This window comes from Phacochoerus africanus, chromosome 2 (assembly GCF_016906955.1).
Source record: "Phacochoerus africanus isolate WHEZ1 chromosome 2, ROS_Pafr_v1, whole genome shotgun sequence".
NCBI classification, from domain to species: Eukaryota; Metazoa; Chordata; class Mammalia; order Artiodactyla; family Suidae; genus Phacochoerus; species Phacochoerus africanus.
In genome coordinates this window covers 240,166,113-240,193,889 of record NC_062545.1, presented here as the reverse complement: position 1 = coordinate 240,193,889, position 27,777 = coordinate 240,166,113, and the positions used below count along the sequence as shown (strand labels likewise).

Here is a 27,777-nt window from a genome sequence, read left to right as displayed (position 1 = left end):
TCAGCTTCTCCCACTGCCTCAGAAGAGCTTGAAGAGCTGAGTCTGAGCATTAGCCACATACCTAAGTCTCTGCATGTCACAGCCTGTTCCTCACAGGGCCCCTCTGGACGCAGACTTGACCATCTGCCCTGTGCCAGGCAAGGCTGGTGGCTGTCAGCATCCCTTCCCATCTGCTTCTGGTATGGCTTCCTGTAACTAGAGCCTGGAGAGCTGAAACCTACTTCCAAAACACCCCTGCTGCTAGGATTCTAGATGCGAATTAGGTTCCTATGTATGTTCTCAAAGAAAAGGAAGCAAGACGGAGGCCAGCCTTTTGATCTTTTGGCTGTTTGTGCTGACAGGCAAGGAGGGGGAAGGAAGCGTAGGTACTGAAAGTCTGGGTGGCTGAACCAGCATTCCAATATCACATTACCGGCCTCATGAATTCAAGAAGCAGTTGAATCCACATTGCTTCATGAATTCAAGTAGCTCCTTCATGCCTGGCCGGCCACTCCAGCCGTGCTCTTCAACGCCTCAGTTTCAGTGGCAACCTCCTGTTTCCCACTCCTGCAGCCCTTTATCCATGTATTAAACTCCTTTCTCCTTAAGAATATCTAGAACCATTGGTTTTCTGTATTAAACTCTTTTGACCGACTCATAACCCCTCAAAAATGTGGCTTTCAGAGCTGACCCCTGCCCTCTCTGGGGTCTGAGCCAGGCAGAGCGACTGAGCTCATCTCCTCTGATCTGGCTGCACTCTGTTACAGCAGCCTGGAACTAAATTAGCCTGAAGCCTCCTCTCCCAGACCTGCCGGGCTGTGTACTCACCACGTCCTCCATTGGATCTTCCAGAGCTAAGCACAGCACTTCACATTTCTTTTTATTAACCTTTATCCACTAGATGTGGCCCAAGGCTCAGCCTGTGAGATCTTTCGCCTCCAGCTTCCGCAGACCCCACCCTCCCACACCCCACACGGGAACCACCTGCCATTTACAATCACGGCAACACCAAAGGAGGGAGATGGAGTCCAGCAGGGCCACCGCTTTCAGTTTCTTCTTAAGACCAGCACGACGGAGATGCTGGCTTCTGGCTTCGTACCTGTGCCAAGGCAAGGCTTCCTTTTTCCTCTTTCATAAAAATAAGAAAGCAAATGAACAGAAGGAGTGGCTATGATGTGGCCAAAATGGTCCATCTGGAAAGCACACCTCTAGGAGATCCTCTTCCGCTTTGACTGACGGTCCAAGGTCTGGGCTGGAGGCAGTGGGATGGACAGAGTGCCCAGTTTGTGATCCTCCTCCCTGCCCGCTGCCAGAGAAACCTTCCTCTTAGAGATCTTCAGCCTCATGGCTTTGGCTATCTCCATCATCCTAAAGGACAAATACATAAAACATGTAGAGTCTCCCCAGCGGGACTGCTCAGGGAGGCTTGGCAGGAGGGAGCGGCACATTTGTGCTTCAGGCCCCAAGGACAGAATCCCTGAGGTGGCCACAAGGAGCAAAGCTCCCAGCTGAGGCAGACAAGATCCCCCCAGAGCCATCAGCCTCCCAATTCCATGTGTTGCCTTTAGAAAATATCTGTATAGGTGATGGCACACCAGGTTATCTAGATCCTGTTGATAACTGTTTACTTCCTATAATAAGGTCTGGGCCTGTACATGAGAACAGAACAGGGTCCAGGATTCGCTTTCTCTTATGTGCTCAGCCTCACCACCCATTGAGAAAGCCCTCAGAATAAACCCCCTGTGAACTGCTGGAAAAAATCCAGATAAGGGTGTTCTCCTAGGCTCTCCTGGAACACCCTCAGTCCTTGGAGGTCAGATGCCCCTGAATCACCGACAAAGGCCAACACACCCACTTTCAGCATCCTGGGAGGTTCTGCTCCCTACGCAGTCTGAACCCCTTCTAGCAAGGCTACAAAAGGCTGAAAGGTCCCCTCTGCCAACCCTTCCAGTCTGGTCAGAAAAGCCCCAAAGGGGAATCCCTGCCCAACCACAGTTCTACTTTGCCTTGAACACCTTCCCTGGCAGCTCCTTCCATCTGACTCTGAGAAAGTTCTTTTTGCTAAGCTGAAATTGGGTTCTCTTACATGACTTCCAACCCCAGGTTACGGGCCTTGGGCCATACAGAATCCCTTTTCCCAGTAATAGCAATTTGGAGACTGGAGGCTCCTTGGTTACTTAGGGATGGAAGGTTCAGGTTTGAAGCCCAACTGTTCCCCTTCTTGGCTGTGTGATCCTGGGAAAGTCACTGACTTCTCTGAACCGAAGACTCTTCCATTGTTTCTTAGGGAAATCACAGCGATCTTATGACAGATTGAACATTAGGCCTAGCTAGCCAGCAAAGGCACGCGGTAATGGTTGGGTGCCCATCCTCTAATCATTATCCCCAGGTCCCTTGACAGTGCCTCATGCTTTCCAGCAGAACCAGAACTACATCGGGTGCCCTAAGGGAGCTTTGGCTTGTGTTGTGCTCACCTTTTCTCACTGAGCTTCAAGTCCCTCTGTAACATCGTCAGGTCAATCTGGAAGTCATTTATGTGCAAGGCGAGTATGATCACATAGGCGGTGATTTTTGCCTTCATAGAGTCCGAAATTACATTCCGCAAACTGCACATCAGTAGCAGTGAGAGAGACAAAATTCAACTCTAAGATAATTTATCCAAATCTGCAGAGAAAGCCGCACCCACACCCTCCCCAGGCACAACTAGAGCCTTGTGCTAGTGAGGACCCACCTTGTCTTCCCAGCCTGCTCAGCAGGGCTGCTAGGAAAAGGTAGCCCAAACTGAGTTGCTGGCGATTCTTTCAAGCACACTCAGAGCATCAAATACACTCAAGCAAAGGGTAGGAAAGAAGCCCGGGTGCGCTGCTTGGGGTTCTCTCCCCAAGGTCATCATGCTGGCCTGCCCTTTCTTGCAACGCTGCCCCTCCACAGAACTGCAGACATCAGAAAGGGGTCCTTTTAAGAAGTGGGTGATGTGGGGAGTTCCCGTCGTGGTGCAGTGGTTAACAAATCCGACTAGGAACCATGAGGTTGCGGGTTCGGTCCCTGGCCTCGCTCAGTGGGTTAAGGATCTGGTGTTGCCGTGAGCTGTGGTGTAGGTCGCAGACGCGGCTCGGATATGGCATTGCTGTGGCTGTGAGGTAGGCCAGCGGCTACAGCTCCAATTAGACCCCTAGCCTGGGAACCTCCATATGCCGTGGGAGCAGCCCAAGAAATGGCAAAAAGACAAAAAATAAAAAAAATAAATAAACAAAATAAAGTAAAATAAAATAAAAAAATAAAATAAGAAGAAGTGGGTGATGTGAATCTCTGTTGCAGCACTTCCCAGAGCCTTTAATGTCAACCTCTCCCAGAGGCTGCCTAAACTCACTTGACCCCAAGGCCCCCTAGAGTGGCAGTGTCCTCTTCAGCAGTGTCTCTGTGGACATCGACTGCAGTCCAAGCCCAGAGTTCCCCCTCTCAACACCCTCCCCCCTCCTTCCGCCTTTACAGGCAGAAGCCAAGAAATCAAGGCCCCTGACCTGCCATTGTTGTAGGTCAAGCAGGTAAAGTGCTTCAGCAGTTTGGTGCTGATGACATGGGGAATGCCAGGTCCCAGGGCACCTACAAGACAAAGTGGAACTGGATCATTTTCTTTTCAAACTCTCAGGCCACACCTCACCTATGAGCTGGGAGAAGAGGACAGCAGTTGGGCCACTGGAATGAACAGGAGCATGGAGGAAGAGAAGGGGACCATGAAACACAACAGCCCTTTCAAATCAAAGTGTGCTCAGGCGTGCTTCCACCTGCAGACCATATGTGTGCAAGAGATATTCATGATGGGACAGCGAGAAAAAAGAAAAATAGGCTCCAATGAGGCCTAAAGACACAGAATTCAAAAGACATTAGAAAGCAAAACAGGGAGTTCCAGTCGTGGTGCAGCACAAACAAATCCAACTGGGAACCGTGAGGTTGCAGGTTCTATCCCTGGCCTTGCTCGGTAGGTTAAGAATCCAGCATTGCCGTGAGCTGTGGTGTAGGTCACAGACTCGGCTCAGATCTGGTGTTGCTGTGGCTGTGGCATAGGCCAGCAGCTGTAGCTCTGATTTGAGCCCTAGCCTAGGAACTTCCATATGCCACAGGTGCAGCCCTAAAAAGCAAAAAAAAAACCCACACACACAAAAAAACAAAAAACAGTAACCTGGTGTGGCATAAGGGGATCAGCACCATCTCTGGAGCATGGGACTCAGGTTCAATCCCCAGACCAGCACAGTGGGTTAAGGATCCAGCATTGCCACAGCTGCCGCTTAGATGGCAACTAAGCTTGCATCTGATCCAGAACTCCATATGCCACAGGGTGGCCAAATAAGAAAAAAAAAGAATACTGCTAAAAAATGCTACCCATCATTTGAGCCTTCAGCAAGTCATAGCAGTGACATCAAAGATCACTGATCATGGAGTTCCCATCATGGCTCAGTGGTTAACAAATCCGACTAGGAACCATGAGGTTGCGGGTTCGATCCCTTGCCTTGCTCAGTGGGTTAAGGATCCAGCGTTGCTGTGAGCTGTGGTGCAGGTTGCAGACACAGCTCGGATCTGGCATTGCTGTGGCTCTGGCGTGGGACGGAGGCTACAGCTCCGATTCGACCCCTAGCCTGGGAACCTCCATATGCCGCGGGAGCAGCCCAAGAAAAGGCAAAAAAGACAAAAAAAAAAAAGATCACTGGTCACAGACTATCATAATATAATAATGTAAAAGTTCAAAATATTGTGAAAATTACTGAAATGTGACACAAAGATACAAAGTAAGCAAATAAGTACTGTCGGAAAAATGGCCCCAAAAGACTTGCCCAACACAAGGTTGCCACAAACCTTCCATCTGTAGAAAACACAGTATGTACAGAACATGATAAAGTGAAGCACAATAGAAGCAGGTGCGCCTGTATAGACTCTAGGCGCCCAATCACAGGAACAGGACTACATACACCTTATGCTTAAAACCAAGGGCTCCCTCTGGGTTCCCAACTCTGGGTAGATGTGAGTGTGCACCCTAGCTGCAGGCGACACAGCTTACCAGCAGAAACTGACCCCTCTCCCAGTCAGAAATAAGCTGACACAACAACGGCCACAAGCCTTCATGACTAAGGCCAATTGTTCTCCCCGTACAACTATGTTTGTCCAACTATCCCTAAGATGGTCATTTGATCTGACTGGATATTCAACTTTGCCTAACGCGGAACAGAAGTACTGACTGTGAGCAACCGTATAATCCAACCCTATCTTCACATGAGGGGGGCCCTTGGCGGGTTCTCTCAGTACGTCACATCAGCAGTACCAACAGGACTGTTTCACAGTTAACAATAAAGACCTGGGAGTTCCTGTTGTGGCTCAGCAGTAACGAAACTGACGAGTATCTATGAGGACGCGGGTTCAATCCCTAGTCTCATTCAGAGGGTGAAGGACCCAGTGTTGCAGTGAGCTGCGGTGTAGGTCACAGATGTGGCTTGGATCCCATGTTGCTGGGGCTGTGGTGTGAGCAGGTGATGGCAGCTCCGATTCAATCCCTAGCCTAGGAACTTCCATATCCCATGGGTGTGGCCCTAAAAAAATAAAATAAAAAATAAAGACCTGGACAGACATGTCCATTTTCTTCTCTCACTAAAGCTGATCTAAGAATTATAGACAAGTAACAGACTGGAAATAACTAGAATAAAAAGTCTATGTTGGACTTACTTTTCCGCTTAATCACTTTCTGTGCCCGAAACTTGATGAGGGTGTCCAGAAACCAGATGCACCGGGCCTGACGGTCTCGGCTCTCCTGATTTGATGGCAAAGACTTCAGCGCTTCAATGACAAAGGAGCAGTGACTGCAACAAGGGAGGAAAAAGGAGGAACACGTGAAACTGGCTCTGTCAGGAGCCATTCACTCCTTCACAATGAAAACAGCAGGCACATCTCACACCTCGCTAGTACACACACACACGGTCAGCAACTGAGCGAGGGCCATCCATCCCACCAGCTCCTTAGACGAGGAGGAGCATGATTCAGTGCAGGGACAGTAAAGGTCCAGAGAGTAGGTACTTTACATTTTGGGGGCGATATGGTCACCCCCACGGTAGTACAAAGGCAGCCATCGGTAACATAAATGAACGACCGAGGCTGTTTCCATTAAAACTGCACTGGCGGCGGGCCGTCATCTTTCCAATCTGCATGTGGCAGTCTGGAGCACTGGCTCTCAACTACTTGGGTGACTCCTAAATCCCTCCTCCGCCATGCAGTGCCTTGGGCAAGTTTCTGAACATCTCGGTGCCTTGGTTTCTTCTCCTGTAACTTAAGGCCAATGATAGTACCCTCATCCCGTGGATTTTTGTGGATTAAATTAAACAATGCTTGGCACACCTAAGAGCTCAGTTGACACTGGCTATTATTTTTATGTACTGTTCTACCACTATCAGGATCTTGGACTCACAGCAAAAAAAAGGCCCTTCAAAATCATCTCATGGGAGTTCCCGCTGTGGCTCAGTGGTAAGGAATCTGACTAGTATCCATGAGGATGCAAGTCTGATCCCTGGCCTTGCTCGGTGGGTTAAGCATCCAGCACTGCTGTGGCTGTGGCTGCCAGCTGCAGCTCCAATACAACCCCTATCCCGGGAAGTCCCATGTGCCTTGGGTGCGGCCCTAAACAAAACTAAAAAAAAAAATATGGTGTTCCTGTTGTGGCTCAGCAGTTAAGGAACCCGACTAGCATCCATGAGGACGTGGGTTCAATCCCTGGCCTCGCTTAGTGGGTTAAGGATCCGGCGTTGCCGTGAGCTGTGATGTAGGTCGCAGACTCGGCTGGGATCCCACATTGCTGTGGCATAGGCTGGAGCTACAGCTCTAATTTGACCCCTAGCCTGGGAACCTCCATATGCTGCAGGTACAGGCCGAAAGAGACAAAAAAATTGAAACAAACAAACAAACAAACAAAACACTGTCTCATATCAGCCTCATTTTACAGAGAGGAAAACAGGCTCAGAGAGGGGAAGATCACCTAGTCCATCGGGCAGAGCTTGAGGATTCAGTTTCCCAGACTTCCAACCCAGAACTCTTTCCCGCACCTGCCCCTGTGCCTCAATCACATTAAGACAATAAAGAACCAGGAGTTCCCGTCGTGGCGCAGTGGTTAACGAATCCGACTAGGAACCATGAGGTTGCGGGTTCGGTCCCTGCCCTTGCTCAGTGGGTTAACGATCCGGCATTGCCGTGAGCTGTGGTGTAGGTCGCAGACGCGGCTCGGATCCCGCGTTGCTGTGGCTCTGGCGTAGGCCGGTGGCTACAGCTCCAATTCAACCCCTAGCCTGGGAACCTCCATTATGCCGCGGGAGCGGCCCAAGAAATAGCAACAACAACAACAACAACAACAACAAAAAAGACAAAAAAAAAAAGACAATAAAGAACCAGTAATGAGCTCTTGTTTGGCAATGGATCTTTAGAGAGAAAGAAAAAATGTATTTTTCTAGACTTTGGATTCACTGACCAAAATTCCTCAAAATCTGGGCAACCAATCTAGGGCTGACAACTTTTTATTTCCTCAAGATGAAATGACAGAAAGAAAATTTGAGTTAAAAAAACCCCCACTATCATCATAAAAGAAAAGCCAGGGGGAGAGGGGTTTGGCCATGCCCATGGCATGTAGAGGTTCCCAGGCCAGGGACTTAACCCGAGCCATAGCAGGGACAACGCCCAATCCTTAATTGCTAGGCCACCAAGGAACTCCCAAGAAAAGCTACTTTAAAGGCCAAAAATAGGGGAAGGAAAGGAAATAATCTCTGATTTAAAATAAACTGTATTTAAGATACACTAATTTTTTTTTTTTGTCTTTTTTGCTATTTCTTGGGCCGCTCCCGTGGCACATGGAGGTTCCCAGGCTAGGGGTCCAATCGGAGCTGTAGCCACTGGCCTACACCAGAGCCACAGCAACGCGGGATCCGAGCCGTGTCTGCGACCTACACCACAGCTCACGGCAACGCCGGATCCTAACCCACTGAGCAAGGGCAGGGACCAAACCCACAACCTCATGGTTCCTAGTCGGATTCGTTAACCACTGCGCCACGACGGGAACTCCTAAAATACACTAATTTAACTTCAGAAAAGCTCACGGAACACATCACCACAGATGTACCATCCCTTCTGCAGGCACCTGTTCCCAAGTCAGCACCTGGGCCTCTCTTGTAACATTTTGCATCAGCATGACACTAGGGGAGGGACACAGGTCAGCTCCAGTACCCAGACCCAGGCTACAAGCCTTACCACCCTCTGCCCAGCCACACCAAAGCCAGCTCACCCCTTGAACACCGACAATAGGCCTGGAAGCCCAAACATTCAAGCTCGTTTGTGTTCAAATGCTGAACAGGCATACATCCTCACTGACCAACACCCAAGGTCCGCTTCATGTCTGACTACTGTTGTGTCCCAAGATCACTCTCCAGACACTCCAGCCACTCAAGTGGGGTACCTGTTCTCTTCGATCATCTTCAGTATTTGTTCTGATGTGACGTTCCTGAAAGCTTCAGACGGGCTCTCAAGAGCATCATACTCCGCAGGGGAAAGAACCAGTTATAGGTCAAGAAAACAACCTGACCGAGATGGAAACATCTAACTAGCTAGATCATCTTGTAGTGGCCTATTTAGAAATTGGCAAACATGGGGAGTTCCCAGCATGGCGAAGTGGCTAATGAATCCGAATAAGAACCATGAGGTTGCAGCTTCGATCCCTGCCCTTGCTCAGTGGGTTAAGGATCTGGCGTTGCCGTGAGCTGTGGTGTAGGTCACAGACATGGCTCGGATCCCGCGTTGCTGTGGCTCTGGTGTAGGCCGGCGGCTGCAGCTCCGATTAGACCCCTAGCCTGGGAACCTCCATATGCCGAGGGGGCAGTCCTAGAAAAGGCAAAAGACAAAAAAAAAAGAAAAAAAGAAATTGGCAAACTGAGGCTCAGAGAGGGAACGATCACACCATATATCTGGGCAGAGCTCAGGGACTCAGTGCTCCCTAATACTCATTCCCTGCCTGGGCTTTTCTGCCTTCTCTTATCACAGAGCCACTGAGGGCATTTTCCATCCAACTACAGCCACAAGTGTGGAAACTCTATGTTCCAACCCTTCTATTTACAAAACCAGTCTGCCCTGGACTTTCAGCACTGGCCAACTTAAAAGTTGTATTTTGACTCCTCACAGAAAATGACCTTCCCACAGAGCTGAGCTGGGGGCATTCTGCTTTGTGCTGAGGGATGGGTTTGAATCTCAAAGGTTAAGTAAGAGGCTGGTGCTACAGCAGATCCCTCAGCTGGTGAGGACGTCCCAGCAACGGCACTGGGGCAACCACAAGGGTTTGGGGATAGCTTCCGGGAGCATCGCAGGACCATGGACACCCTCAGAGAGTCCAGCCATGCCACTCCTCTGTGCAGATCCCCACTTGGAAACGAGGCGGCACTTTTCCCCCGCAAGAAGGATACGGTCTTCAAATTTATACACGTCTTCAGGCTTGGCTGCGTCGGCATGGCAGGGAGGGAGGTAGAGAGAGTCATCTTGCAAATCATTGTGGATGGCATCACTGACCAGGGCTGTTCAACAAAGGAAGAGCCAGTGTCAGCGTCTCCCTGCTTGGCTTCCACTTCCTCAACGTTCATTGCAACCCATGTGCTCGAGATCATCATTAGCCCAGAACTTCTCATCTGAACACGTCCGCCAATGTGGCCCGACCTCCCCGCCAGGCTAACGGCCTCTAGACTATCATGTCTACCCGTAACACAAAGCAAGGAAGGTGGATACAGCATGGTCCCCACAAGGGACTTGCAGTAGAGTCGGGAGAGAAACGTATGCTACTAAATATTTACAGTACAGTAGGAGAGACAACTGGCTGATCATTTGGAAAACTTTAAATTAGGTCTGTACAACAGACAAAAAAAAAAAAAAAAAGGAATCCAGCCCTACTCCCATCGTTTCCATCTGTGGGATGGGCAGAAGATCTCAACAGAAGGGAAAGCTGGTTATACAAGCAGCCTCTTACCCCAACTTCCAGCTGCTTACCAGTCACTCCCTTTGAATCAATAATATCCTCTGCAGCTTTAGCCACTGCACGATTCAAAGATTCACTGCCGACTTTGTTCATTCTCCTGGAGTTCAGAGCCCGCTTCTGTTTGGTGGTACCAAAGGCTTCAATGCACGAATCCATCTGTGCCAAAGACAACTCTGTCACTGCGGATGGCCTGAGAACTGCGACTCCAGCTGCGTGACTGCAGGGAAACTCTCGGCCTCTCTGAGCCATTAAAACCTCACCTATAAATTGGGCTAACTCATCTCTAACTACCTCAAAGGTTTGTTGTGAGAACCAAATGATATTAAGAGATTTGAAGCACTTGCTTTGTAAACTGCGATAAGCTATCTATGAAGCAACAGTGTCTCTACCTGTAAAAGGAAAAACTTGACTGGAATTAGGGTTGGTAGGTCTGGGCCACATGGCTTACCTAACCCAAGTACAGACAGTGCTAACAGAGAGCTCACTCTGGCTCTGAGCCTGAAGACAGCCTCACAGCCCTTCTCGGTGGCAGCACTGAAGATTCAGTTTGCCCTCCTGGGCTAAGCTAAGCTTTGTAGGAACCTTCTACACTGAAAATCCTAGTTTACTTCTGTCTTGACGTGAAGTTTCAACCAATATTCTCTAAAATTTGGACTAAATCCTGAGAACAAGTGTTAATGCTACAGGACGAGCCCAGAGAACTGGTTCCACATGCCAGCACTATGTACAGCTGCCCCAGAGAGGAGGCCTCTGCAGGTAGGAACTGTTCAAAGAACCACAGGCTGAATGAGCCGGGAGCAGCCAGGGAGACCCTTGTCTCCAACCAGCTCATTTTACTGATGGAGAAACCCCAGGCCTGGAAGGAACCCATGTTAGGTCTCACGTCTTGGTTCTTTCACACTTACCTTTTCTCTAAAAGATTTGGCCTGACTCTCCAGTGTTGACTCACTCTCAACTGATTCGTCTACAAAACACAAAATAAAAACAGAAAGAAAACAAACAAAAACAAACCGTAAGGCCTACAGATAATAGTGTTTCATTAAATCTGTTTAACAGTTAATTTAAGAAAGACAGCTTTCCTTGCTACAGGACTCGCTGGACCACAGCAGGAGGGTGTACTGGGAACACGTTAGGATGAGGCTTTAGTACAGAGGTAGAGAATGTGAAGCATCAATCAAGGAGTCAAGTGAAGGGGTCATTTGGTCCAAGCTCTTCATTTTACAAATAAGGAAAAATGAGGCCTCCAAGGGAAATGACTTGCCCCAGGTCAGTTCACTGGGATTAAAGCCAAGTCCTCATTCTTTTCAGTAGATGGTTTTGCCCTCCTTGTAAAAGACCTAAGGAGGGAGTTCCCTTCGTGGCTCAGGGGTTAACGAACCTGACTAGGATCCATGAGCATGTGGGTTTGATCCCTGGCCTCGATCAATGGCTTAAGAATCCAGCATTGCCATGAGCTGTGGTGTAGGTCGCAGATGCAGCTTAGATATGGCATGGCTGTGGTGTAGGCCAGCAGCTGCAGCTCAGAATCAACCCCTAACCTGGGAACTTCCATATGTGGTGGGTGCAGCCCTAAAAGGCAAAAAAGGAAAAGAAAAAAGAAAAAAAAAGACCTAAGGAGGAGAGAACAAGAGGGCGGAGTAGGAGGAGGTGGAGCTCACCTCTCCCTACAAACACATCAAAAACATATCTATATGTGGAACAATTCTCACAGAAAACTAACTGGAAATTAGCAGAAAAATTCCTGTACAACCAAAGCTGGAAGAAAGACTTCCACGTAACAAGGAAGGGCCAAAAAAAGGCCAAGGGTCAGGACCTCCAGCCTGAGAGGGATGTGAAAGAAAGAGGTCTACGTGGGCAGACCCTGGCCCTGTGGAGCTAGCAGGTGGAGCCTCAGGCTGGGTGTCTCCAGCCTGGGGTCCTGCGTGGAGGAGACAAGCCCCACCTTGGCTGCTGGGACAGACAGACGGGCTGGAGAGGCCTAGACTCTACTCGTGAAGAGTGTGCACCTGCTCCCTTGCCAACAATCAGGGCAGACAGAGCTTTGCACTGGGGGCTGCTGCCTTGCCGCCACACTCCCCAATCCAAATGGGGCAAACACCCGGCAAACACCACTCACTGTACACAATGAGATCTGGGCCAACCAACCTCCAGAAAAAGACCCGGTCTAGCAACTGGGAAGCAAACCCCACCCCTGACAGGGCAGCAATACCCATGGGCCAGAAAGTCACCTCACATCCTCAACGGACTTGAGATCCCCCAACACCAACCACACCCATCAAGGTGACAGCAGCCACCATGCCCTGAAGAAAACGTGACTGGTGTTCATATCAAAATGAACCCTCGCACTGAAGACACTGGACACACACAGCCTACCTCAAGACATCCCCACATAACAACACTCCTTCAAAACCACAATAGTTAACTGGTTCTCCCAAATTCTGAGAAACAGAGAAAGCAAGTAAAATGAAAAGGCAAAGGAACTGCTCTTAATTAAAAGAGCAATAGAAACACCCCTAAAAGAACAAACAGTGAAACATGGTTAACCAATCTATCAGACCCCAAATTCCAAAGATGGTAATAAAAATGCTGAGGAGTTCCCGCTGTGGTGCAGTGGAATGAATCCAACTAGTAACCATGAGGTTTTGGATTCAATCCCTGGCCTTACTCAGTGGGTTAAGGATCTGGAGCTACCATGAGCTGTGGTATAGGTCACAGATGCAGCTGGGATCCTGTGTGGCTGTGGCTGTGGCCAGCAGTGATAGCTCTGATTCAACCCCTTGCCTGGGAACCTCCATATGCCACAAGTGTGGCCCTAAAATGCAAAAAAAAAAAAAAAAACAAAAAAACCACTAAAATAATACAACACTAAACTCATTCTAAAAGAAATAGTGAGAGGTCTCCTATAAATAGTAAAGAAGATATAGGATGAAGACCAATTGGAAAATAATCACTTAAATAAACCAGAATGCAGATCAAAAAGAAAAAACATTTGTGAAAGCGATGATAAACACAAGGAACAGCAGAAGGATAAACATGAAGATGTAGGAAAAGGACATTAAAGCATAAAATGTGGGAGAGGAGAGTAAGAAAATCTAGACTTTTTTTTTTTTAAGAATGTGTTTGAGCCTGTATGACTATCAATCTAAAGAAAGGAGATACAGGAAGGGCTTAACATACTGGCAAAACAGGGCAACCACAAATCAAAAAACAATACACACACACAAAAACCAAAGAGAAGAGGACACAAAGATAAAATAATAGGAAATCATCCAACCAAAAAAAGAAAAAGGAACAAAGGAGAAACATAGAATCAACTAGAAAACAAGGTTTGAAATGTCAATAAATACCTATCCATAGTTACCTTCACTGTAAACCAACGATAATGGAAAAAATAAAAATCATTAAAAAAATAATTACCTTAAATGTCAATGGAGTGAATGCTCTAATTAAAAAGAATAGAATGGCAGCCTATAGCTTACAATATGCTGTCTTCAAGAGACATAACTTAGGGCAAAGGAACATATAAATTGTAAGTGAATGGATGGAAAAAGATATTTCATGTGAATGGAAATGGCAGGAAAGCAGGAGCTTTAATACTCCTATCAGACAAAACTGACTTTAAAACAAAGGCCATAAAGCAAGATAAAGAAGGACATTATTTAATGATAAAAGGATCCATCAAGAAGAGGGTATTATAATCGTCGATATATATGCCCCTAACACAGGAGCACCCAAATACATACAACAAATACAGACATAAAAGGAGAAATTGATGGGAATACAATAATAATAGAAGACTTTAATACCCCACTCACATCACTGAATAGACCTTCTAGACAGAAGATCAATAAGGCAAAATAGATTCTAAATGACACAATAGAACAGTCAGACTTAACTGATATTTTCAGGACATCACATACAAAAAAACAAAACAAACAAATAAAAACAGATTACACATTCTTTTCAAGTGCACATGGAACATTCTGTAGGACTGACCACACATTAGGGCACAAAACTAACCTCAACAAATTTAAGGGTATAGAAATTATTTCAAGCATCTTCTATGACCACAATGGCATGAAACTAGAACTCAAACACAGGGGGAAAAAAATGAGAAAAAAAAAAAAAAAAAAACAGACCAAACAACATGCTACTGAAAAACCAATGGGTCAAAAAAGAAATCAAAAAGGAAATTAAAAAATATCCTGAGGATTTCCCGTCATGGGGCAGTGGTTAACGAATCCGACTAGGAACCATGAGGTTGCGGGTTCGGTCCCTGCCCTTGCTCAGTGGGTTAACGATCCGGCGTTGCCGTGAGCTGTGGTGTAGGGTGCAGACATGGCTCAGATCCCGCGTTGCTGTGGCTCTGGCGTAGGCCGGTGGCTACAGCTCTGATTCGACCCCTAGCCTGGGAACCTCCATATGCTGTGAGAGCAGCCTAAGAAATGGCAAAAAGACAAAAAAAAAAAAAGAAAAAGAAAAAAGAAAAGAAAAATCTCAAATCAAGCTACCACCTAAAGACTTAGAAAAAGAGCAAACAAAACCTAAAGTCAGCAGAAGTAAGGAAATCAAAGATCAGAAAAATCAATAAAACAGAGATAAAAACATTAGGAAAAAAACAAATAAAACCGAAAGGTAGTTTTTTGAAAGAGTAGACAAAATTGACAACCTCTGGCCAGACTCACCAAGAAGAGAAAACCCAAATAAGTTAAGAAATGAAAAAGGAGAAATCTCAACTGATACTGTAGAAATACAAAAAACAAAAAAACAAAAAACAACCCAAAAGAGAATAATATGAACGATTATATGCCAACAAAAATTTGACAACCTAGAAGAAATCGACACCTTTCTAGAAATGTACAGCCCACCAAAACTAAATCAAGAAGAAATAGATCATTTGAACAGACCAATCACTAGAAATAAAACTGAATATGCAATTTTTAAAACTCCCCAAAAACAAAAGTCTAGGACCAGATGGCTTCACAGGCAAATTCTATCAAACATACAAATAACTTATATTCATCCTTCTTAAATTTTTCCAAAGACTGAAGAAGGAACACTCCCAAAGACATTCTATGAAGCCACCACCACCCTAACACCAAGACCAGACAAAGATACTACCAAAAAAGAAAATTATAGGTCAGTATCTTTGAAGACTGTAAAAGCAAAAATTCTCAACAAAATTTTAGCCAACCAATTCCAAAAACACATAAAAAAGATCATACACCACAACCAAGTGGGATTCATCCCACATTCACAAGGAAGGTTCAACATATGCAGGTCAAATACCACATTAACAAAATAAAGGTCAAAAACCACATGATCATCTCCATAGATACAGAAAAAGCATTTGACAAAATTCAACATGCATTCATGTGGGTTTAGAGGGAACATATCTCAACATAATAAAAGCCACTTATGACAAACCCACAGCCACTTTAATACTCAACAAAGAAAAGCTGAAAGCCTTCCCATTAAAGTCAAAAACAAAATAAGGATGCCCAATTTGTTTTAATGCAGTATTGGAAGTCCTACCCACAACAGACAATAAAAAGAAATAAAAGGTATCCAAACCAGAAGAGAAGAGGTAGAAGTGTCACTATATGCAGATGTCATGATATAGACAACACTGAAGACTCCACACAAGAACAACTTTATCTGATTAATGAACTCAGCAAAGTAGCAGGATACAAGATTAACATTCAGAAATCAGTTGAATTTCTGTACACTAACAATGAAATATCAGAAAAGGAATAAAGGAGTTCCCATTGTAGCTCAGCACATTAAGAACCTGACATAGTGTCCACGAGCAAGCAGGTTCAATTCTTGGCCTTGCTCAGTGGGCTAAGGATCCAGCATTGTCACATATTCCATTGTGTATATATTTCAAATTGTACATTAGTTTGTTGATGAAGCACATTTTTGTTTTCATATGTTAAAGAATTGTTAATATTGATTTATTCTAGCCATATATATACATTTCCAATAGAATATTACCCAGGGATAAAACAAGAATGAAATTTTGCCATTTCCAGCAAAATGCATGGACTTGAAGTCCATTTCCCTACTATGCTTAGTGAAATAAGACAGAAGACAAATACTGTATGACATCACTTATATGTGGAATCTAAAAAAATAATACAAATGAGTGCATATACAAAACAGAAACAGACCCACAAACATAAAAAACAAATTTATAGTTACCAGGGGGGTCAAGAGGAGGGACAAATTAGAAGTATGGTATTAAAAGATACAAACTAATATGCATAAATTAGATAAGCAACAAGGATCTACTGTGCTGCAGAGGGAATTAAGACTCAATGTCTTATGATGATATAAACTGCAACAAACAAACAAAAAAACACATCATATGCTATACACCTGAAAATAAAAAAAATTTTTTTTAAATAGGAAAAAAAATCTAAAAGCAGGCACAAGCATGAGGTATGTATTATTTACACAAAGCTCTCTAATCTCCCACAGTGTTCATACAAGGGGCAATATAATCTAGTGGACAGCTGCACAAGCCCTGAAGTGGCCTTGGCTTCATTTAAATCCCAGCTCTCCTATAAATACCAGCAGTATGTCCCTGGCAAAGTCAGTTAACCTCTATGCCAGTTTTGTCACTGATTAAAAAAAAAAAAAAAAAGGAATACCTACCCCACAGGGTTGTTATGTGAAATAAATGACAGAGTACATCAAAAGTGCTTAGAACAGTGCCTAACACATAGTAAGGACCCAATAAATGGTGTATTTTTTACATATGCTGGCTAGAATTAACCAATATTTACAAATTTTTTACGTGTAAAACAAAAATGTGTTTTTTTGGGTTTTTTGCTTTTTAGAGCCATACCTGCGGCATAGGAAGTTCCCAGGCTAGGGGTGGAATCAGAACTGTAGCCACCCGCCTACACCACAGCCACAGCAACACCAGATCCAAGCCGCAACTGTTACCTACACCACAGCTCACTTTACCCCTGAACCACAACAGGAACTCCCAAAAATGTGTTTAATCAACAAATTAATGAACAGTTTTCTTTGACTGCTTGGAAGTTAGAGCATTTGAAGTATAATTCATACATAGTTATAACTGCAAAGCAGGAAATTCTTAACCTAGAGACTCTGAACCCTTAGGAAATTCACAGATGGGCTTTGGGATGCCAAAAGACCTTTAAAATTATATGTAAATTTTTGTATATTTTTGAACATTACATATGTTTCCACGAAGTAGGTCCTGGTCCTTATGAGCTGCTTTGAGAGAATAAAGCTACTAGAACTAATGCCTCCAAAAGTATCAGGCAGATTCATCATGATCCTGATGATCCTTATCTACATCCTCTCCCACCATGGCTTTGTGGGGAACAGGAGCCCCCTGAATTTAATCCTTTTTTTTTTTTTTGTCTTTTGTCTTTTTAGGGCTGCATCCACGGCATATGGAGGTTGCCAGGCTAGGGGTCTAATCGGAGCCGTAGCCACCGGCCTACGCCACAGCCACAGCAATGTAGGATCCAAGTCGTGTCTGCAACCTACACCACGGCTCACGGCAACACTGGATCCTTAACCCACTGAGCAAGGCCAGGGATCAAACCCGCAACCTCCTGGTTCCTAGTCGGATTCATTTCCACTGCGCCACGAAGGGAACTCCATTTCTTATATCATTTTGAAAGATCCCACTCTAGCTCTAAACATTCTAAGATTCCAAAACAGAGTAGTACTGCAACTTCTCCCACTAGATCAAAGAAAAAAAGGCTCTCCACCCAAATTAGAAAGTGTAGAGACTTTTCATCAATATGAAAGTTACTGTCCAGCCTATAAATAACTCCTATCATCTCTCAAAGATTCTAAAACCTCTACCCCAACCAGAACAGTTAAGAATTAAAGGAGTTCCCGTCGGGCTCGGATCCTGCGTTACTGTGGCCCTGGAGTAGGCTGGCAGCTACAGCTCCGATTCGACCCCTAGCCTGGGAACCTCCAAATGCCGCAGGAGCGGCCCGAGAAATGGCAAAAAGACAAAAAAAAATAAAAATAAAAAAAAAGGATCTGGGGTTGCTGTGAGCTGTGGTGTAGGTTGCAGACATGGCTCGGATCATGTGTTGCTGTGGCTCTGGTGTAGGCTGGCGGCTACAGCTCCAATTAGACCCCTAGCCTGGGAACCTCCATGTGCCACGGGTGCAGCCCTACAAAAGGCAAAAAAATTTAAAAATTAAAATTTTTTAAAAAAAGAATTAAGGAGTTCCTGTCGAGGCTCAGCAGTAATGAACCCAAGACTAGTATCTGTGGGACGGGGGTTCAATCCCTGGCCTCACTCAGTGGGTTAAGGATTCAGCATTGCCGTGAGCTGTGGTCTGGGTCACAGATGAAGCTCAGATTTGGCACTGCTGTGGCTGTGGCATAGGCCAGCGGCTACAACTCCGATTCGACCCCTAGCCTGAGAACTTCCATATGCCACAGGTGCAGCAGCCCTAAAAAGACAAACACACAAAAAAAAGAATTAAGAAAGGCCTCCGATGGAAAAAGTATCAGACATGCCCTCCAATAATCTGCTTTAATCATTGCTCAACTTGCTTTAAGATTAATTTCTGGATCTCCAGTCTATCAACGTAAGGATAGGATCTGTGTCTCTTTTGCTATATCCTATGCCTGGAGCATATAGGTCATCAATAATTATTTGCTCAGTAAAAAGCACTCTTAAAACTTTTTCAAATAGAAAAAAACAACTTTAAAAAATAGCCACAAATGTTATTTTACAAATCAAAACTCAAAACGAACTCATCCAGCAAATATAATTCAGCATTTCTTTGAGTCCTCCTGACTGGGACATACCTGTAAACAGTGGCTGCATGTTGAACATTTCAGCATCATAGACTTCCATTTGGCCAGAGGTCTTGTTCAAAATTCCCACAAAGTGCCTGAATAAAGAAGAAACAGTACCAGTGCCAATGGATTACTCAAAATGTATTGTTAATAAACACAATCTCCTTTTCCTACTTAAAACTTCTCAACCTTCTTCCTGCCGCCATACACCTGAGGAATGCATCACCTGCTCATGGGTAACACTAATTCCCTAGAGCAGCAATTCTCTGCACGGGGAGAGAAAGGAGGGAAGGGATGAGGGGGTGGGGGTGGGGGAGCTACCAGGTGATTCTGGTGTCTGATCACATTTGGGCTCACTGCTGCAGAGAGAAACTCTGGGGCTAGAAGGAAGTAGACTTACACTAGCATTTCCTGCACGGACCAATTCTAGGGAGGCAAAGACAAGTAAAAACTTGGTAAAAATGAGAATATCGGTTTAAACTAGACAATCTCTTAAAGGGATGATAAAAAGTTCAAAGTTTCAAGCATATACACATTTTCTTTTTTTTTTTTTTTTTTTGGCTCTTTCTAGGGCTGCACCTGCGTCATATGGTGGTTCCCAGGCTAGGGGTCTCATCGGAGCTGTTGCGGCCGGCCAGCGCCACAGCCACAGCAATGCCTCAAGCATATACACATTAATCTGACTTCTGTCAGAGCAGTCTGGAGGTGCTCTGAAAGGGCCTTGTTTGTGGTTTAGGGATACATACTTTCACAGGGACACTGCCTGCATGCCAACCCCTTAGGTACAGACCATTCAGGCTGGAAAATCTTTATAGTGCTGAAGGGAGGACTAGAGGTCAGTAAAGGGCAGAGTTGCCCAAAGTCAGTCAATCTTTCCAGAGTCAGAGAGAAATCCTGGCACCTTGGACAGTACCAAATCCTTTTCTTACAGTTAGTACCAAGGCAGACTTCCGGTAAGCTTTGGCCTATTGATCACACATTCCAATTAATGAAGACTGCTGCCTTCTGTGAACAAGATGCTTAAAAACAAAAGACTATTATAAGTTAATGATGTGGTGAAAATTAATGAAGGTGATCAAAAAGTATAAACTTCTGGTTGAAAAAATTTTGTAATTAAGTATGGATGTTAGCTAGACTTACCATGTTGCCATTTTGCAATATGTACATAGATTGAATCATTATGTTATACACCTGAAACCAATGTCATATGTCAATTAGCTCTCAGTTAACAAAAACTCATCAAGATTGTAAATAAATGAGATTTTTAGGAAATTAAACAAATCTAAGTCACTTTTCATTTTCAGGAATGTCTACATGCTGGTGTGAAGGCCACTGGGTCTGGGAACACAGAAACTTGAGAAACCTCTCTAGATTTCCCCCATTGCCCCTAAAATAAAGGCAGAGAAGAGCAGTGCCAGAGCTGCCGCCACCACCCTCTACTCCCCGCAATCCCTTTACCCTGTCCCTACCTGCAGAGAGTGTTGCATTTGAGGGCTCCAGTCCCAAAATTGTTTCCCACATAGGAAAGTCTGTCTGTTTCAGCTGCCTAAAATGGAGAGGGGGAAAGTTCCATTACAACCAATGCTGAAAGATAATAAATATCTTGACTTCCCACAGCTGAGCAACCTCAGATACAGAAGCTTTAGACTCCAAACCACAGTAGATTAGAACGGGGAGAGCCTCTTTGAGATGATCCAGCTCCACTATCTTTAAGTGAATTTTGGGTGTCCCTGGGGAAAAAGCAAAAGGACTTTTGAAAGGGATGCCCCAGGTATTGCTGGCTTCCAGCTAGGCCAGAAAGTTCTTGGTGGAGCTTGGGAGAGAGGCTGAGCACGTAGAGGCATGCAACAAAATGATCCTGCAGGCAACCCCAAAGTCTAACCCCTTCTTGAACCTCTTTGCCACCTCTTCCATGACTGTTCCTTACATGCTCCCAGGACCATGGAAATGGCTAATATACTCCTCAATCATAGCCAAGTTTTCCTGCTTCCCCATGTTTGTCCTTGGTATCCTCTTCACTTGGAATATTAGCCTCAGCTGTCAAACCTTCCTCCATCCTTCAGGGCTCCAATGCATCCTGCCACAAGAAGGCATTCTGGCAAGCAGAGCGCACTGTACCCTCCCTCCCTAGAATCCTGAACTTTGTCTCATGTGTAAGTGTCCCCCACATCCAGTTCTCACTTCTCTAGATCAGTGGTTCTCAACCCAGGGAAATACCCCTATGGGGACATCTGGGAATGTCTGACATGCTATTGTCACAACGAGGAGGTGCTAGGTATATTGTGGGTAGAGACCAGGGAAGCTGCTAAACACCAGGGATGCACAGAACAGCCCCCACAACAAAGAATTATCTGGGTCAGAAGGTCAGTCGTGCTGAGATTGAGAAATGCTGCTCTAGATTATGAGCTCCCTCCAGGCCATGTCTGACTTAGTTGTCTCCCTAGCTGCTTACAGCCCAGAGCCACCTTGGGGGTTCAATAGATGGTTGCTGAATGAACAAATGAATAAAGGGCTATCATTTCACCATAAGTGTGAAACTGAATGGAGCCTGCTCCCACACACCAGCCTGCTGGGGCTCAAAGTTCTTTGAGGCTAATCTGCTATCCCCTGCTTTTCTCCTCTCACTCCCTTCCACACCCAAGGGGCCTCCTGAAGCCTGCAGAGTGGAGACAACAGGCTACTGCAGCACTTACCAGGATCCGCTGACTCCTCTTCCTGGGGTTTGTGGAATCATTGCTCTTGTACAAGGTGAAGCGCATGTTGCCTGGATTCTGCAGCTTCCCATTGGAGAACTGGACTGTAAGATTGTAGCACAGGAATGACATGAGAGCAGAAGGACCAAGAGAGTATGATGCAGAGGAAACAGACAGTCAATGAGAGGGAGTGACTGAAGGAATGGGGATGGCAAAGAGGCCCAGGTCCTGGCCCAAAGGAGGTTTTTTTTTGGTTTTTGTTTGTTTGTTTTTTGTCTTTTCTGGGGCCAAATCTGCGGCATATGGAGGTTTCCAGGCTAGGGGTCTAATCAGAGCTGTAGCCACCGGCCTACGCCAGAACCACAGCAATGCGGGATCCGACCACCACCACAGCTCACGTCAACGCCGGATCCTTAACCCAATGAGCAACTCATGGAATCAAACCCGCAACCTCATGGTTCCTAGTCGGATTCGTTAACCACTGAGCCACAACGGGAACTCCCCAAAGGAGGACTTAAGGAGATCCGGATCCAGGTGGGAAGAGGATGGGGAGGGGATGGGAAGGTAAGGGGAGGCCTGAGGAGAGAGGGGCTTCGACGGGAGGGAATAACTAGGGGAAATGGGACTAACTGACGAGGCCTGGACCAGACCTAAAAAGATAAAGAAAAATTCTGTCCAATGGAGGAAAGTAAATGGAGCAGGTTTGAGACTTGATGGGTGAGGAGATGACCGGGTCTAGGGTACTGGGAAGGGGTAACTGGTAAGGCCTCATTCAGCGGGAAGGTGGTGACAGAAACGCGGTGAGATGACAGAGGAACCCTGGCCGAGCCCTAAGTAGCAGTAGAGCCTGGAAGGGATCTTGGCCCAGCTGAGAAGGGGGACGGACCAGTAAGGGAAGACGAGGGCTGTAGATACCGAGACAGAAAGGGAGGAAGTTACAGGGAGCTCTGCTCCGGCTCCGCAGTCCTTACCCAGTAAAGCTCTCTGGCTCTCCTCGGGGTCTCCACAGTACAGCCACCTTGCACTCGGCAACACCTCCGCCGCCATCTCGCCCGTCTACCGCCAAGCGCAGGAGTTAAGACAACTGCGTCCGCTAGGTACACGCGGGTGGAGAAAAAAAAAAAAAAAAAAAAGAGGCAGGGCGGAAGAGGCGTGGCCTCTCCGGGCACCGCCCTGCGCACGCAGAGATACGTGGCTCCGCCCCCATCAGGCACCGGCCCCTAAGCGCTGTCTCGCTGAGCTCTGCGGCGGGCCATCCCCTCTCACTCTTCGCCCGCCCCTCCGCGTGGAGAGGCGGGGTCTCTGCGCTCCCTATGCCCCGCTCCTTCCTCCGCAGCAAGGCGCAACACGTGATTGGCCCAGCACTCGGCCTGCTCTTTACAGGTCGTGTGCCGCTAAGGAGCACACTACCTTCAAGTCTTGCTTTAGCGCATAGACGGGTTTCTTCGCGGCTGAGTCTAGGTAGGGTATGGTCTATCTCTACCACCGAGGCAAATAAGTCTTACTGACGCCTGAAAGTCCAAGTTCAAATTTAGAATTTTTCGATAGGCAATCCTTGCACGCTAACTAAATGTGGCGACTGGCGGAGACCGGCCGCTTTCCAGGACCTCCTTCCACACACCTGGATATCAATCCTTAAGCCCAAACGTGATCCACAATCCTGTAAACAGTAACATGACCTCATCTTCTCGGACCTTGGCACAGTACCACCTGTGGTTCAATCAACCCTGAGAGTATGGACCAGTGGGAGAGGCCCAGCAGACTCAAAGCTTCTGGGGTGGACTAGAAGGGGGAACCAGAAGGCATGGTCCTTTGTCCCCGCGGATTCAACCCTCCCTACCGCATGGGGAGTTATTAGGCAAAAAGGAGGATTAAAGCAGATCTTCAGCATGGGCCCAGGCTAGGACCCGTTTTTCTCAGTCAAAGGAGGGTACTGTTGAAGGGAAAGAACCAGGTTGACTCATCTGTGTTTTCCAAATTGCCTTCTTTTGAGACTTCCCCCTGCCCCTGCACGTACTTCCAAGATGATCTAAAAAACATTAACACCTGAGCTCTCCTTTTTCTGAGCAAATCTTTTCTAATTACCAAATCTCAACTTACAGAAAAATTGCAAGTACAGTGCAAAGAAATTTTCTGGCCCTGAACTTTTTAGAGTAAGTTATCAACCTGATGCCCCATCACCCCTGAAGACCATGTATAGTATTTCCTACAGACAGGAACGATCCCTAAATGGCTACACTACAGCCATAAAAATCAGGAAATTAACATTGCTACATTACTACCATATACTCATCATTTCCCACTTAAGTTCATCAGCTGTTCTGGTAATGTCTTTATAACAGAAGATCTTGTCCAGAATCACATGTTGCATTTAGATGGCATAGCTCTGTAGTCTCCTTCCACCTAAAACAGTTCCTTACTCTGACTTTGAATTTTAAAGTTCACAGGCCAGTTATTTTGAATGTCCTTCAATCTGTTTGTCTAATGTTTCTCTAATGTTTCCAAGTGATTAGCTTCAGGTTATGCATCTTTGGCAGAAATTTTACAAATATGATACTGTTCTTCTCATTGTGTTATGTCAGGTGATGTACAATTCGATTTGTCCCATCACAGGTTACAGTAACTTTGATCACTTAACTAATGTGGAATCAGCCATGTTTCTCCACAGTAAAGTTATTCTTTTCCCTTTGTAATTAATAAGTATATTGTGGGCAATTTTTTTTTTTACTATAGACTAAGTAAATATCCTGTTCACCTTCCAATTTATTCATTTATTTACTTACAAATATCAGTATGGATTTGTGGATTCTTATTTTATTCAGTAGATTGGAATCTGCTACTGTCATTTAGTTTCATGGTCAAATTTTCCCAGATTGGGCCAGTGGGAACCCCATAAGCTGGTTAGTGTCCTTTTAACATGTTCACATTATTTTTTTTGAACATGTCCTTTCTCTCTGGCCACAGTTTCAATTCATCTTGTACTTTCCCTGCCGCAGCCCAAAATCACTCATTTCTTCAAGGAGTTCTGGTTTCTTCTGGTCAGAAATGATACTTAGAAACCAGGATCTATGTCTGCTTTTGGGACGTCACTCCTCCCAGGCCTGAATTAGTGAATATATGTATCTAAACACAATTTTACAACTAAAAGTGCTTTTTTTCTTTTTTGGGCCTCACCTGTAGCATATGGAATTTCCTGGGCCAGAGCTTGAAACTGAGCTGCATCTGTGACTTATCCCACAGCTGCAGCAATGCCAGATCCTTAGCCACTGAGCCGGGTCGGGGATAGAAGTGGCAATGCCACAGAGACAAGCTGGATCATCAATCTACTGTACCACAGCGGGAACTCCCAATTTATTTCTAAATCTATGTATATATTAGAAACCATAAGTCAACAGTGACCTCTAATTCCCATCCAGCATGGGAAGGTTTCATTCTGCTTTCTTCCCTCCCATATTTGTAACTTCCTTCTTTGACAGTGAGAAACTTGGTTCCAGTTAGCCTTCATCTTTTTACTTATTCGATCAGTAGCCCTGTAAGTACCACATCTTCCATCACCACCACCACCCAACATGAAGGCCCTTGCTATCCCATTCAGGTTCCCACCTCCTACCTCCGCTTTTTTTTTTTTTTTTTTAGGGCCGTACCCGCGGTATATGGAGGTTCCCAGGCTAGGGCTCAAAACAAAGCTACAGCTGCCAGTCTACCCTACAGCCACAGCAACACAGAATCCAAGCTGCGTCTTTGACCTATACCACAGCTCATAGCAACGCTGAATCCTTAACCCACTGAGCAAGGCCAGGGATCAAACCCACAACGTCATGGTTCCTAGTCGGATTTGTTTCCTCTGTGCCATGATAGGAGCTCCCAGGCTCCCACCTTTAACCACCAAGCCTGGGGCCCCTGCAAGGGTGCTGTATTAATTAGGGTTTTCCAGAGAAACAGAACCAGAGAGAGAGTAAGAAACAGAGATACAGAGAGAGACACACAGAAAGAGATTGATTGTTATGAGGAATTGGCTCATAGGATTATGGAGGCTGAACAGTTTGACAATCTGCCATCAGTAAACTGGCAGGAAAGCTGGCGATATAGTTTGAAGGCTGGAGAACAAGGAATGCTGACCATGCAACTGCAAGACTGAGGGCCAGAGAAAATGAGATCTCAGGTCACAGATGTGGCAAGGAAAAAAAAAATGGACAAATTCTGTTTTCCTCCACTTTGTGTTCTGTTAAGGCCCTCAGTTGATTGGCTAATGCCCACCCAATTTGGGGAAGACAATCTACTTGAGAGACCACTGATTAAAATGTTAATCTCATCTGGAAGCACCCTCACAGACACATCCGGAAGTACCCTTCAATCTGGGCACCTGAAGCCAGTCAGGTTGACTCATAAAATTGACTATCACAATTTGGAAATTCAGAGACCTCTGAAATTCTCTCTTAGCATTATATTTCAGAGGAGAAAAACTTAATGTTTTGGTAAGTATAAGGAATTGGAGGGTTAGGAGGAGGGGCAGGCAGAGTCCTTCTTTCCTGGGGTAATATCTCCATCTGCTGGCATTTCAGGGTATCACTAGCAAAGACCTGAACAGGGCAGGTCAGATTCCCTAAATGTTTGTTGTAACATACTGATCTCTCAAAACTGTTTCTTCTGCCTCTCTGCCTTCCTTGTCTATTCCTGTCTCTCTTTTTCTATGTTTGCCTCACTCTCCTGTTCTTCCTTTCCTGTTCCTTCATGTCCCTAATGCCTGATGCAGACTCTGCTTGCTTATCCGTAGAGAGACATGAATGACTCATTCCTTCTAAGGGAGACCTTTTCATCTTGGACAGATTTTTCCTGACACAGAGTTGAAACTCCCTCTTTTGGCTTCCCCTGCAGTTGCAGTTCTGCACTCCAGGGCCACACAGAGCATGACAAATGCCTCTGCCCTGAGCCTTCAAATGCCAGAATACTCCAAGCAGGCTTTCCATTTATCTTCACCTCTTCTTCTCAACACCTCCTTCCAGCCCCTCAGCTATTTCCCACACCAAAGTTTCTAGGGTTCGCCTCATCCTGGTCACCACTGCCAGACACACACCAGTGTATCTGTGTCCTCCTCACACTGGGGGGCCCACAAAGATAATACTTTAGCTCTGAGCTGGGTAATACAGAACAAAGAGCCTCCATCTCCTCCATGTGCTACTTGCCATGCCTCTCCTAATAAAACCACTATATGCTTTTCTTCTAAACATCTATACTGTTGGGTTAACTTATTTAGGGTTAACAATAAACAAATATTCTTGACATTGTGAAGTCACATCATCTTGCAATTTTTTTAATGATGCCAGAGTTCTAAATTTATATTAAATTTTTTTTATTATAGTTGATTTACAATGTTCTGTCAATTTCAGCTGCTCAGCAAAGTGACCCAGTCATACATACATACACACTCTTCTCACATTATCTTCCATCGTGTCTATCACAAGTGATTGGATATAGTTCCTGTGCTATACAGCAGGACCTCATTGCTTATCCATTCTAAATGTAATAGCATCTCTTAACCCTAAACTCCCAGTCCATCCCACTCCCTCCTCCTTCCCCATGGCAACCACAAGTCTGTCCCCTATGTCTGAGAGACATAGAGTGAGACTGTCACTGTTCTGTAGATAGGTTCATCTTTGCCATATTTTAGTTTCCACAAATAAGTGATATCATATGGTTTTTGTCTTTCTGACCTACTTCATCTAGTATGAGAATCTCTAGTTCTATCCATGTTGCTGCAAATGGCACTGCAAATTTTTTTTTTTAAGGGCCGCACCCTCAGCATATGGAGGTTCCCAGGCTAGGGGTCCAATTGGAGCTATAACCGCTGGCCTACGCCACAGCCACAGCAATGCCAGATCCAAGCTGCATCTGCTACCTACACCACAGCTCATGGCTATGCCAGATCCTTAACCCACTGAGTGAAGCCTGGGATCAAACCTGCAACCTCACGGTTCCTAGTCAGATTCGTTTCCACTGCGCCACGATGGGAACTCCAAGCACTGAAAAAAAAATTTTTTTTTTTTTGGTCTTTTTGTCTTTTCTAGGGCTGCATCCACGGCATATGGAGGTTCCCAGGCTAGGGGTCGAATCGGAGCTGTAGCCACCGGCCTATGCCAGAGCCACAGCAACTCGGGATCCGAGCTGTGTCTGTGACCTATATACCTCAGCTCATGGCAACGCCGGATCTTTAACCCACTGAGCAAGGCCAGGGATCGAACCCACAACCTCATGGTT

The 27,777-nt window shown here is 45.7% G+C and overlaps 1 protein-coding gene across 1 annotated transcript; it reads right to left on the bottom strand.

The window, feature by feature from the left end:
* Positions 1-834: 834 nt before the first annotated feature.
* Positions 835-22,631, bottom strand: POLR1E (RNA polymerase I subunit E). Its single transcript, XM_047767952.1, has 12 exons — positions 22,494-22,631; positions 21,523-21,626; positions 20,299-20,375; positions 18,839-18,924; positions 10,921-10,979; positions 10,027-10,171; positions 9,453-9,560; positions 8,456-8,552; positions 5,692-5,825; positions 3,501-3,582; positions 2,454-2,585; positions 835-1,347 (listed from the first exon to the last, which is right to left on the bottom strand). Exons 1-12 carry the CDS (start codon positions 22,567-22,569, stop codon positions 1,188-1,190), a joined length of 1,260 nt encoding a protein of 419 aa, XP_047623908.1. The 5' UTR covers positions 22,570-22,631; the 3' UTR covers positions 835-1,187.
* Positions 22,632-27,777: the final 5,146 nt, after the last annotated feature.